Source organism: Arachis ipaensis, chromosome B9, assembly GCF_059453495.1.
Source record: "Arachis ipaensis isolate K30076 ecotype BB chromosome B9, ASM5945349v1, whole genome shotgun sequence".
Lineage (NCBI taxonomy): Eukaryota > Viridiplantae > Streptophyta > Magnoliopsida > Fabales > Fabaceae > Arachis > Arachis ipaensis.
In genome coordinates, this window is record NC_142444.1 from 25,745,293 (window position 1) to 25,759,389 (window position 14,097).

Below are 14,097 nucleotides of genomic sequence, written 5' to 3' on the forward strand. Positions count from 1 at the left end.
CACATAGATCTAGAATGATAAATTCAAACTGTAATAAATTAATATATCAAATTATTACGCTGTTAACGGAAATTAGCTCAAAGATTAATGCAAGTTATGATTATAAATTTTAGAGTTCAATTTAAATCCAATAAAATTTTAAAGGTTAAATTGAAATCGAGTATTAACTTTAACATGAGGGGTATTTGGGTTTGTGGTTGTAAAGTTGAAACAAAAATATGAAAAAAAAAAGTCAAATAAACAATCAGTCAACTAAAGCAACGCAATACACGCACATACAGGGAAAGGGAATCAAGCAGCGGACTTCCTGGCAAAAAGGAATCTAAGTATGAGTTGGGGCTTCCACTTTGTTGATAAAACTGTGACAGGTCTTAGTGAAATCATTTGAGATTTTTCCCTCTTCATCCTCCCCCCGAACATTACTTTTAAACATTTCTAAAAATTTATCGGAATCATGGACTTCTCACTTTGCTCATAGTACTCTTCCCTTATACCCGACTTCTCAAAATATCCTAAACTCCTAAGAACCTCTGTTTCATCCTCATTATTATCATTCAGTAAAATGAGTTGTAACAAACACGAGAATCCTTCAACAAACATTCCAATTCTCACACGCTCCTCAAAAGTAAAATGAGTATGAAATATTAAAAGGCTAGTCGATAGCAAATAAAATCAGTCACACAGAGCATTGACTAGAATTGCACCCATGTATAAATTGAAAATAAATCCATGTTACATATCGTGACCAACCATCCCATGTATAAATAAATTATATGGAATCAATGTTACACAGGAAACAGACATATGAACAAATCATTTTCTCTAAGGTCGAGAATTTCAACATAAAATGTTACAGACACACACTAGCCTATTTTGGGGATGGTTGTTCACTTCCATCTTTGCTGATAACTGAACAAAGAACCTGCCTTGAAATATGTGTTTCAAGCTCCCTGGACACTCCTGTTAACTTCAAATCAAAACTGCTTCTATACTTCTGTTTTGGAGAAGGCAAAATGGTGCTGCTAGAGAACATTGTTGGTGTGCCAGAAAATCTTCTTCTTGGGCTTGAAATCATGCCTGGTGATCCTGTAACTCTCCCTTTTGCTAGGAAAGTTGTTGATGAAGAGCCAGAATATCCCTCATTATTATTGTCTGTGTTTCTATCTGTGTTGTTCATCGAAGGTCCGCTTTTTGTCTCTAGTGGAAGAGGTCTTAGTGAAGAATTGTTTTCCCCTGTTGGCTTCTTCTCTCTCATAAGCTTCTCTCTTGCCTTTTCAGCTGCTAGAAGTGCTTTCTCTCTGGTCAACTTTAAGAGTTTCCATGGGTTAATGCTTACATGGAACTTCTGTTTCTTGTTCAAGAGAGAAGAAGGCCCGGTTTCTCCTTCGATCTTAATAGACAACCTCGGTGAGCTCTGAAACTCGAAACAACTACCCCTGTAAGGTTTGACTCAGAAAATATGGCATATAGTGTTTAGACAGAGATGGTGTTGACACGACCGTGATTTTTAACCAAATTTTTATGTCTTAGGACAAAAATAAAATACTACCAAAACACGATGGGTCTATCTCATACTTACCTGGGTCTGGCATAGAATCCTTGAGATTATTGTTGGCTTCTCAGGTGAGTCAAAATCAATGCTCTCATCTGAAGAAAAATCAGAATCGTCAAGCGATTCTAGTTCTGTGAATTGATTCTCTTCTTTCATTGCCAGGATATAGTCATAAGTTCTCATTCCCTAAAGTAATAACAAATAAAAAATGATTCAATAGCCATGAATTTTCCAGAAAAAAATAAGAGTGCTAAAGCAAAAGTGTACACCAGTTCTCCCTCATGAACAAGTGCTTTTGAGCAAAAAAACCTTTTCTCGAATATTATTTGTAATTTGTAAATAATTAAATTTTTGTCCTGTTGTATCCCTGTATTGCCCAATTTAAATACATGATCATAATTTCACAAACAGAGAGAAACAGTAATGCATTCAACATAAGAGTAATGATAACAAAATCTAAACATAAGAGTAATGATAACAAAATTTAAAACCCCTCCTAATCATCACCATAGCTACTAAACAAAGGAAAATGTTGATACCTTCAATGCCTCAGAATCTTAAACAGCAATCAATTTTGTACCTTCACCTAGGCATTACTAGAATGTTTAGAAGGATCCCTTAAGAGGATAAATCACTTCTCCCAACATATATAAAGACATCCGGTGCACAAGTATCCCGCGTTAATGCAGGATCCGGGAAGAGCCGCACCTATAAGTGTAGTATAGGCAACCTAACCTAATAATTACATCAATAGGTGATTCTACAGCTTGAACCTATGACCTGAGGTGACATGGAAATAACACAACCGTTGCTCCAAGGCTCCCTTCACTTCTCCCAACATATACTAAATATATTTTCCATAATTGAGTCAATTAACGATTTCTTAATTCTTGTGCTACAATGTTAAAAGTCATTCATAGTCAGAGAGGGAGTGCAAGATAATTTAAAAGCAAAGACTAGTACCTTTCGTATCAGAACCATATGAAAGAAGAAAAGCTGTCCTAGTGCTGCTGAAATATAAGTAGTCAACAAAAGAAGCAGCACCTGTATTATCATTCCAGCAAGTCCAATGCAAGTCAAAATTAATGTTAAATCCAACTTTCAAGCTTGGCACAACATACTATAGAAATTCCCAAAACATTTGAGTTAACTATATTACACATATGGTGGCGAGAACCTCTCTTGGAAACTCTACATGAAGCTTCCTATGAAGCTCCTTTACCATTCCTCTTTTATCCGCAAAGCACCTGATAAACACAGCAATTGCGGTCCCTCCTTCAATGATAAGCTGTACAAGTAACAAGACAATAATATTGGAACATATTTAATTCATGTAATTAAAACACCTTTTTTTATTTTAAATTTTGGTTCTGAAATTGAAAGACAGTGTAATAATCCTGAGTGATGAGTTAAGTACAAACCATTAATAGGACGGAAATCATAAGAAGAAAGAATGTTGTGTAGTTCCTTTTTCCAACACAGTTATTCAACCACTGCAACACACCATAAGCACTACCATATTAACAAAGTAAAGAGAATTGAAAAATTCCAACACAGAAAGACTAGCTAGTCTAATAATAGCAGTTTTATTTACAACTCCAGATTTTACTTCAACACAAAAATTCATTTATTACACACCTTGCAATGGTGATCAAATCCTTCGACGCATCGATTGCACGTCCTGCAATGCTTACTATGCTTTTTCACCTGATTCATACAATAGCATAGAAGTTATAAAGAAATAGTAATGATTAAAGAGTAAATACCATTTTCGACTTGCCTGAAGGACAACTGAGATTCTAACCGATAATTAGTCTAACCTGCTATGTATCAAGGACCGCTTAGACCAATTACTTGAATGGTTGGGGATTTAGATAAATGATCAGGGACCAAAAAGAGCACTCACTTGTGATTAAATGTTAAGCACATAGTATGCAACTAAGATTCTAACCTCAAAATCACAAAGAGCACAAAATGAAATGTCATCTTCATTGAGATTTGGGGAAATGGCATCATCATCTTTCATGACAAGAGGGAATGGGAGCAGAGGCTCCATCCCCGTGCTCATCTTCACCGGATCGAGGTACTTCCGCTTGATGAAAGTCCTGAGTAACTTCCTTTCTACCCTCCTGAAAAACCTCACCACAATCTGGCTAACAATAAACCTGTAATTCAGCTTAGGAACCGTGTCAGATTTCGCTTTTCGCTTCTTCCTCTTGAAGCTTGTCTTGTCTGTGGGATCAATTGCAGTGCACCTCACAAATAGAAACATAACAGAGATTGCCTGTGCCATAATAATAAATTAAGAAAAAAGTATCATTTGATTTCTAAGCAAAAATGGTGAATTTCTTTCCCCAAATTTGAGTTCAGATTGAAAACAAATGAATTACCACCAAGGAAAATATGACGATAAGTGTTATTTCCGCGGTCCGATTTCCGAGGAATATTCCCAAGAAGGCGTAGAAACACGCCACCAGAACACTGTAAACTGCCACTCCAACAACCTGCCATGTTTCAAATCCCTAGTTAAAAGCTCAAGTTTTTTCACAATTTCAAGAATGCAGATAATGGCATCGTGTTATATACTTATATTTCCTTGAAAAAAGAAAAAAGAAAAACAAAATTAGAATGATAAGGATAAGGATGAGTGGAATTAATGAGTACCTGTAGAGGGTGGAGAGGGCGTTGCCAACCATGGCGTCTCATGGTGTATGAAAAGTGTTTGAATCTCAAACCAAAAGAATTTGGTTATCAAGTGTTGGGTTTTGTTTGCTCAGAGCTGAGTAGCTGAGTCCTCAACGGTCGAGAGACTGGAGACTGTGGAGTGTAGTGGCGACTCGTTCATTGTTTTTCAAAATTGAAGTGAAGGGCGCTCGATGCTAAATCTAGGGACTAAGATCTGCTCTTTATTATTCTCATCCAACGGATGCTACTAATCCTAGGCCAGATTTAGAAGTGATAAAATACCGGAAAAAATATCTAAAATAAGAAATTATAAAGTGACAAAATAAGATATTAATAATAATTGAATTTATAATATTTATTATATGTGTGTTAATTTAAGAGTAATTAAGATTTTCAATTTTTTCACTTTATTAATTATTTCACTTGAACAATAATATACCAGATTAACAAAACAAGACCAAGTTTGTGACTTTGTGGGGCCCTTCATATTTCCTTTGACTAAAATGTATTTGCTGTTTTGCACTGTCTTGAGCACCTCATTCTTTTATTTATTTATTTATTTATTTATTTAACATTTTCCGAGTAATGAGTATCCATTTTAATATGGATTTATATATGTAAATAAAATAAATCAAATATTTATCAATATATGCATTTTAAAAAATATCTATTTTTAGATTATATTACACATCTTCTTTACAATGTAAACATTTTTTTTATAAATATCTAATTTTGTGAGAAATCATGTTTGCACATATTTTATATAGTAAATTAGATATGTCAATGCCCTTTTTATATTCATTTTTATTAGGGTGTTTGCAATACTGAAAATAAAATTGATATTGTTAGGAAATTATTTGATTTGCTAACTTATTTGTGTGCAATACATATATTAATTATAATCATAAATTATGTTATTTCAAATTAAATGATTTATATAATGATGATCTCATTTATTGTTTTAAATGCTAATTGAATAAGTCATTATTACTTTTGATTTGGAATTAAATGAGAATAAAACCGGATATTATCTTTTATTTCTTAGATAATTATTTTTTTTGGATTTTAGATATATTATCTTTTGGGATTCAGACACTATTTTATTTGGACTTAAGGGTTTAATGGGTGTCATGCTCAAATATAAATAGACCTTTAGGGTTTTGGTCCCCAATATACCAAAGCCGCCTTTGTTGCTCTTTCCCCATCAAAAGAGTTGCGATTCAGCCTCCTAGGAATACAGAAGGCTTTGGTTGAGGAAGATCGAAAGAACCACAAGATCCAAACTCTTCCGGTCGTATGATTTATGTTTATGAATTCAGGTACGCTTCCGCATTCGAGTATGATATATATTTTTGATTATTCAATATGGATGATCTGCGATATTGAAATTAATTTATTCCAACAAGTGGTATCAGAGCCATCCATAATTTAATCATTGAAAATATTTGATTTTATTTTATTCGATCAATATACAAACATATGCGTTATTTACATTACATATAAAATTTCTGCAAGTTTCGTGAAATTGTTTCTGATTCGTCTGAACACTGGGTAGGCCGAGCTTAAGCACTTCCGGGTGAGTCGTCAACTGAGAGGAAGAGCTTCACGCCGGCCAATGGTCAAACACCGCGGCGGGAATACCTGCAAAAGATACTCCGACGCTCAAGTTAATAATAGTCTCAGAAAAGAGAGAGAGTAATTAAGTGAGAGTGAATAAGTAAATATGAAAACTGATAGTGGAACCTGAGACCTAGCTGAGTATATCAGCTAGGTTTTATAGGAGTCCGTTTTCACCCGTTGGTGGGTGAGTCCTAGTTTATAGATTGGTTAGGATATTCTGTTATGGTGCTATAAATCTGCTGAGCACGTTTCTTATTTTCAATTAGGTGATGCTGCTTCGGTTCTGATCACGTGCCGAGATTTTCGGACGGCTGATACGGGACCGAGCTTTATGATGCACGTGTCTTTTTATTCGAATGGGTGAGGCCGAGCTTATCTGCTTTTGTTCCGAGCTTGTTTAATGTGACGTCAGCCTCGGATATTTGTGTGCCGAGTATTTCGGGCGACCGAGGATGCAGGTAACGTATCATAGCCCCCAAGCTTGCCTTGGTTTGGACAAGACTAAGGCGAGCTTTGTATACTTCGGATGGCAAAATCCTCGGTCGCTTTGTTTATTATGTGTGCTCCTTACAGCAGCTTGCCTTAGTTTTAGCGCATTGGTGTTTTGAAATGGTTTGTGGCATTTATTGCCTGCGTTGTTCTTCGTGCGGTAATGAATGATTGATTTGATTGCATTGTAAGTTTCGAGGAGCCCCTGACCGTTTGATCTGCTGAGCGTTGATCGTGGGCTTTCTAAGGGTGTAGATCAAAGGGAAACGTTTCATATGTAACTGCCTTTCCACTATGTAATAAACGTGCTCCCCTTCCCTAATATTTTTCCTTTTTGTGCTGGGTGCTTCTGCGTTTTCGGAGAAAATGAGTAAGAAAGGTGAGTGTTGATTCATTTTCTTGCTGCTTCTCTCTTCTTTTCTTACTTTTGATTTTCTGCTCCCTGTTCTTATGGAAGGTAAAATGTCTAATGAGGGTGAGGGGGGTTTATATGGTTGGGTTGATTCTAGGGTTATGGAGTATGTGTCTCAGTTCAGTGATAAAGAGTCTGTTGATATGCTGGGTTCGAATGTTTGGGTTAGGAGTGGTAGTGATATAAGGATAGAGATACTTCCCTGTGGTGTTGATGACCGGGTTTTTCATTCTCGTGATGATTGGGCTTACTTTTATATGTACAGCTGCCTTTTTACTGAATTGGGAGTTAGGGTCCCTTTTACTGATTTTGAATGTGGTGTGCTTTATTGGTTGAATTGTGCTCCGAGTCAACTTCACCCAAACTCCTGGGGGTTCGTTAGGGCTTTTGAGGTGTTGATGGAATTCCTTGAGCAGCCGCCCTCTCTTCGGTTGTTTTTCTCCTTGTTTCAAGCTAAGGGGGTTAACCGAGGTCTCTGGGTTAATCTAAGTAGTTACCCCCGTCGCGCTATTTTTGGCCTCTACAAGTCTTCTTTTAAGGACTTTAAAACCATGTATGTTAAAGTGAGGAGTGTACCCGAGGAGTTTCCTTTTTATTTAAATGAGTTTCTTGTTGAGAAGTTCCCTTTGTCTTGGTGTTCCGAGCCTGTGCAAGCTTTAGACGTGGATGATAGGTCGGTTGATGATCAACTTGTGATGGAGTTTCTGTTTGAGAAGTTGGGCCCAAAGGGGTTGCTATCTGTGTCCGAATTGTTAAAATGGGATTCTGATAGAGAGGCGGTTCTGAGATATCTAGGTAAATTAGTTGTTTTTTGCTTAGTTTGTTGTTTTGTCCTTGTCTGTTCTTACCTTGTTGGCTTTTTGGTGCATGTGAGAAGGTGCCTACGATTACTACTGCTGGTTTGAAGTCATTCTTCAATCAGCGGAAGAAGGCTGAGAAGGAGAGCTCGGCTACCAATGCTGATAAAGGCCCTGTGATTCAGCCCGAGGCTGCTCTTAAGTCTAAACGAAAGAGGGTTTTTGCGAAAGAAAAAATTGCTGAGGCTTTCCTGAAGGAAGGGGAGTCTTCTGTGGAGCTTCAGCGAGTGGAGTCTGCTTATGAGTCTCAAAAAAGACTGCATGGCTATTCGGAAAATGTTCATTGTCGTTCATTATGGGGAAAATTGTATCCTTTCTCTGTCATGGCTGATGAGCTTTGTTGCTTCCCGGATAATATGAAGATGATCGAGGATGTCGGCCATGTAGGAGTGAGCCGTTTTATGCAGGTGAGGGTTGTATTTTGTCTTGGTGTGCGTTTGTTATATTGTGTTTGATGTTCTTCGTTTTTGTTCTAGGTGATTGGTGCACGTATGGTAGCTGTTGGTCGTGCTCAAGAGCTAGTTTTTGAGAGAGAACACAAGTCTGCTCTGGATGTTGCTGAGCTGTCTTCAGCTTTGGAGAAAAAGGAGAAAGCTATTACGGAATTTTCCTCCTCGTTAAAGTTGAAAGAGTCCGAGCTTGCTGAGGAAAAACGTCTTCACCTCTCTTGTGCAGAGGAGATGAAGACTGTTCAGGCTGACAATGATCGCTTGGGGTCAAGGGTGAAGGAGTTGCAGACTGAGGTTTATGAGTCATATGCACAAGGCTTTGAGTGCGCTGTTTCTCAAGTGCGGGTGTTGTTTCCTGGATCAGATGCGGACATGCTTGATGCAACTAAAGTGGTTGTGAACGGGCAGCTTGTGGATGATGGTGTTGCTGCTTCAGATGATAGCGGGGAGTCTAGTATTGGCGATAAGGCAGACTAGGCCTTTAGTATTTGATTATTTTGTACATTTGTAGCCTCTTTTGAACTTTGTGGCTGTCTATCTTGAACTTTGTTTTTGAATATTTGGCGGTAATGTTTTGGGTACCAAGTGTATAACTTGGTTGTGATACTTTTGTTTTCCGAGCATATAGCTCGGCTTGATGATGACTTATCTTATAAAATTTGATTTTTTGGATAAACTTATGATTGTGTGTTGGAAGTAATCGTATATATGTATCGAAGATGGCCAAAGCCATTCTCTGTTTAAGTGAACTTGTTGGAAATGAGAGTAGATGTTCTAATGTAGAACTTGTATTTTTGAATGGAAGCGCGTTAGGATTTGTTTAAGTGACTTGATGATATTGTTTGTTTGTACTTCCTCCGAGCAGTATGCTCGGCATGCGCATGTTGTTTTCCGAGTATGAAGCTCGGATCAGTTTAATTAGATAAACTTTGACTTATTCTTATGCTGGTAGTTTTCCGAGGAATATGCTCGGCTCGTGATGTTTAGGGTTCCGAGGATTATGCTCGGATAGTTTGAAGTGTTTTCTAACTGAAATGTATGCTAACTGTCAAAATGAGAACATTAAGTTGTATGGGTACAATGATTTGTTGCGTCCGGCCTCGTTAAAACCCTTTCCGAGTAAAACCCTTGTGTTTTGGGAAAAAACCGTCGGAGGGAAAAAGAGTACCATCATTCGCTTATTACACAGGCTATGTCACGATTGATATTCCCTTAGAGAGGAGATGTTCCATGTTCCCGGGAGTTGCTCTCCTCTAAGGGTTTCTAATTTGTAAGCCCCCTTTCCGAGGTTTTGGAGAACTCGGAAAGGACCTTCCCAATTTGCCGCTAATTTGCCATGTGCTGGTGGTTTCCGTGCATCTTCTGTTCGTCTGAGTACAAGGTCTCCATCGGCGAAAGACCTGTGGACTACTCTTTTGTGGTGTCTTTGCTCTAGGTATCGTTTTCTGGCTCGCTGCTTTATGGCGGAGATGTCTCTGTCTTCTTCTACGAGGTCTAGTTCAGCTGACCGAGCTTGTTGATTGTTTGGTTGATTATAGAGCTCAGTCCTTAACGTTGGGATGCTGACCTATACTGGAATGAGCGCTTCTACGCCATATACCAATTTGAAGGGAGTTTCCCCTGTGGCAGATTGGATGCTGGTGTTGTAACTCCATAGAATTTCTGGAATGAGGTCGGCCCACTCCCCTTTAGCTTCGCCGAGTTTTTTCTTTAATCCCTGCAAGATAATTCTGTTAGCTTATTCAACTTGTCCGTTAGTTTGCGGGTGCTCTACTGAGCTGAAGTGATGTTTGATGTTAAAATTTGTCAGAAAAGTGGCGAGCTTATGATCTGTAAATTGTCTCCCGTTATCCGAGATTATCTCTCGTGAGATACCGTATCTGCATATGATATTTTTCCATATAAAGGATCGCACTTTTTCTGCTGTTATGTGTGCTAGTGGTTGTGCTTCTATCCACTTGGAGAAATAGTCAATTGACACTAAGAGGAACTTTACCTGGCCTGGCGCTTTCGGAAAGGGTCCGAGGATATCCAATCCCCACCTATCGAAAGGCCAGCTTACCTCTATGGTATGGAGCTCCTCGGCTGGGGTCTCTGAGAGGGTGGCATGCTTTTGACAATTATCACATGCTTTGACTTTTGTGATGCAGTCCCGTTTTATCGTCGGCCAATAGTATCCTGTTCGCAAGATCTTCGTTGCTAATGCTCGGCCGCCGATATGGTTGCCACAGACTCCTTCATGGGTTTCAGCCATAACCTCCTCGGCTTCTTCTATACTGATGCACTTGAGCAATGGTTGTGAGTGTTCTCGCCTGTATAAGGTGTTTCCGAGCACTGTATAGAAGCTTGCTCTTCTTCTGAAGAGCGGCAAGTTCGGCTCACCTTTTGGAATGGTGCCTGTATTGATGTAATCGAAAAAAGGTGTTCGCCAATCTGGGACCTGTGTAATACTTAAAATTGTTTCTTGCTCAAAACTTGGTTTGTCAAGTGTTAGCTGGGACAGTGCCGATGTGTTTTCGGCTTGCCGTGTTGTGGCTAACTTAGATAACACATCGGCCCTGGTGTTTTGTTCTCGGTTTACATGGATAATATCAAATTCTTTAAATTTTGAAATTAGATCCTTTGTTATGAGCCAATATTTCTCTAACAAAGGATCTTTTACCTGAAATTCGCCCCTTATTTGATGTACCACTAAGGAAGAGTCGCAGTAGGCTGTTATTCGAGGTATGTGTAGTTGTAGGGCGAGCTTTAGTCCAGCAAGTAGGGCCTCATATTCTGCCTGATTGTTGCTTGCGTTGAAGCGGAACTGTAGTGACTGCTCGGCCACCACCTTGTCTCCTTCTTTTAGTAGTATCCCTGCCCCACTGCCTTCTTTGTTTGACGCTCCATCCACATATATGCTCCAACTGACCTCTGTATTATGTGTGTCATTAGTCATCTCCGATATGAAGTCGGCTAGCACCTGTGACTTCAGTGTTTTCCTTGATTCGTACTGGATGTCGAACTCGGAGAGCTCGACTGACCACTTTATCAATCTGCCGGCGAGCTCGGGTCTGGTTAATATTTTCCTTAGCGGTTGGTCCGTTCGTACTATGATTGTGTGGCTCTGAAAATAGTGCCGCAGTCTTCTTGCTGTGGTGATTAGTGCTAGCGCCAGTTGTTCTATCTTCGGGTACCTTGTTTCTGTTGGTTGTAGCACCCTACTGATGAAGTATACTGGGCTTTGCTTTCTTCCTGTTTCTGTTACTAAAACCGAGCTTATAGCATGGTTAGATACTGATAGCTATAAATACAGTGGGTTACCTGTTTCTGGTCTTTAGAGGATTGGTGGTGATGTTAAGTGTTGTTTAAGTTCGGTAAAAGTATTTTCGCATTCGTCTGTCCAGTTGAACTTCCTGCCTTTAGAGAATGTCTGGAAAAAGTGATAAGATCGGTTTGCCACTGCAGGTAGGAAACGTGACAGGGCAGCTATTCGTCCTGCAAGTTGCTGAACCTCCTTTACCGTTTTTGGGCTTGTCATGTTCAGCACGGCCTTGCACTTTTCCGGGTTGGCCTCGATGCCTCGAGATGTTAACATGAATCCCAGGAACTTCCCTCCTTGTACTCCGAACGCGCATTTGTCTGGATTGAGTCTCATGTTATATGCTCGGAGTTGTCTGAAGATTTCTACTAAGTCGTCACAGTGGGGCCTCTGCATAGGTGTTTTTGCGACCATGTCATCTACATAGACCTCCATATTGCGGCCTATCTGCTGTTGGAACACCTTGTACATTAGCCTTTGATATGTCGCACCTGCATTCTTTAGGCCAAATGGCATTACCTTGTAACAAAAATTCCCATGTTCTGTTATAAAAGCTGTTTTGCTTTGGTCTTCTGGGTGCATTAGGATCTGGTTATAGCCAGAGTATGCATCCATAAAACTCAAAGCTTTGAAACCAGAGGCGTTATCAACTAATTTGTCAATGCAAGGCAGTGGATATGCATCTTTAGGGCAAGCTTTATTTAAGTTTGTAAAGTCGATGCACATGCGCCATTTACCTGAGCTCTTTCTTACCATTACCACGTTAGACAGCCATGTGGTGAAGCGAATCTCTCTGATGAAGCCTGCATTGAGGAGCTTCTGGGTTTCTTCGAGTGCTGCTTGTTTTTTCTCTTCTCCGAGGTTCCTTTTCTTCTGTGCAATTGGTCGGACTGTTTTGTCAATTGCTAGCTTGTGGCAGATGACCTCTGGATTTATTCCGAGCATATCGTCTGGCGTCCATGCGAAAAGGTCGGCGTTCTGACGCAGTATGTGAATGAGTCTTGCTCGGTCTGCCCCTTCTAAGGCTTCTCCGACATATGTGCATTGGTTGTCGTCTACTGTTAGTGTTACTTGTTGAAGATTGTCCACTGGCCGAGGTCTTTCGCCGAGGTCTTTCCTTGGGTCAAGATCGGCTAGTGTTGCTGTGTTGGCAGATGTTTGGATGGCTTGGACCTGGGGCCGAGCTTCCTGTTTTGTTTGGTCTGGTTTTAGACCAGCGTTATAGCATTGCCGAGCTTCTTGATGGTCAGCATACACCGTAGCGATCTTGTTTTCCTGCACTGGAAACTTGACACACAGATGTAATGTGGACACCACTGCCCTGAATATGTTCAGTGCGGGTCTCCCAAGTATAATATTATAAGGGCTGTAACAGTTTACTATTAGGTATTGGATATCAATTGATTTTGACATTGGGATCTCTCCCATCGTGGTCTTTAGCCATATGTGTCCCATGATGGGGACTCTCTCTCCGGAGAACCCAATTAGCTCCCCAGAGGAGGGTTGTATCAATTTTTCTGATAATTTCATTTTTGTAAAAGTAGAGTAAAATAAAACGTCAGCACTACTACCTGGATCTAACAATGTTTTTCTTACCAATAGTTCTCCGAGCTGGATGGAAATTACCACGGGGTCGTCGAGGTTAGGGCTTGCCGATTTGAAGTCTGTTTGGTTGAAGGATATTGTGACGTCTGGTTCTTTGCCCTTCTTTGGTTGTATAGTTCCTTCGATTGCCAGCATTGCTCTATAGCTCCGCCTCCTGGCCGAGCTTGTTTCTCCTCCGCCTGCGAATCCTCCTGATATGTGGTTGATGACTCCTCTTGGCGGATCAGGAGTCGTCCTCTCTTTTTTGTCGTCAGCCATTGCTTGCTTATGCTCTGCCCTGTCCGAGTTTCCTCCTCTGCCCTTCCGGGTCTCAATGTAGTTGTCCAGGAGACCTTGGCGTGCTAGTCTTTCCAGGAGGTCCTTCGCAACGATGCAGTCATCTGTGGTATGACCGAACTTTCGGTGGAAGGCACAATATTTTGTCTTGTCCACGAATCATTGATCCTGGTAGTTCCCTGCTCGGGCTGGTGGTTTTATGATTCTGGCGTTGAGGATCTCTCTGATGATGTTCTCTCTTCTGGTGTTAAATCTGGTGTATGTGTTGTACTTTGACGCGGGCTTAGGAGGTTTCTTTGTGTCCCTGTTGCCTGGCGATCTGAAAGTCCTTTCCTCATCTCTCCGATGTGGCTGTTTGTCTGATTTCTGGGCTTCTCGGAGTTCTTCGATCTCCATTTGCCCAGCCGCCCTTTCTTGGAATTCCTCTAACGTCTTTGGTTTTGTTATGGCAATGGTCTCCCGAAATTTGCCAGGTTTGAGGCCGGCCTTGAGAGCGTGCAGGTGAACGGCCGGGTCCAAGTCTTGGATCTCCATAGTGGCGTCAGCGAATCTGGTCATGTAGTCTTTCAGACTCTCATGCTGTCCTTGTTTGATGGTGCCGAGAAAGTCCGAGCCATGTATATATATTCTTGATGCAGCGAAGTAATCAATAAATAATCTGGCGAGGTCTTCAAAGGAGGAGATCGAACCTGCAGAAAGTTTAGAAAACCAGAGTAACGCTGCACCATCTAGGTAAGTGGGAAATGCTCGACAAAGGACGGCCTCATTGTTCGGGCCGTTGAAGAACATCATCGATTGGAACTTCTTCACATGGGCTCGCGGGTCGCCGAACCCCTTGTACGGCTCCAGCG

General features: G+C 40.4%; 1 protein-coding gene across 2 annotated transcripts; it reads right to left on the bottom strand.

Annotated features, from left to right (window-relative positions):
• Positions 1-688: 688 nt before the first annotated feature.
• On the bottom strand, positions 689-4,405 carry LOC107619423 (DHHC-type zinc finger family protein). 2 transcript variants are annotated; one of them, XM_088499678.1, is made up of 9 exons: positions 4,217-4,405; positions 3,943-4,056; positions 3,504-3,836; positions 3,191-3,259; positions 2,974-3,045; positions 2,730-2,840; positions 2,516-2,596; positions 1,580-1,738; positions 689-1,414 (listed from the first exon to the last, which is right to left on the bottom strand). In XM_088499678.1, the coding sequence occupies exons 1-9, from the start codon at positions 4,256-4,258 to the stop codon at positions 869-871; spliced, it is 1,527 nt and encodes a 508-aa protein (XP_088355804.1). In that variant the 5' UTR covers positions 4,259-4,405; the 3' UTR covers positions 689-868. The 2 variants fall into 2 exon arrangements, with proteins under 2 accessions (XP_088355804.1, XP_016177195.1); XM_016321709.3 differs by having other exon boundaries at positions 2,712-2,840.
• Between the last annotated feature and the right edge of the window lie 9,692 nt (positions 4,406-14,097).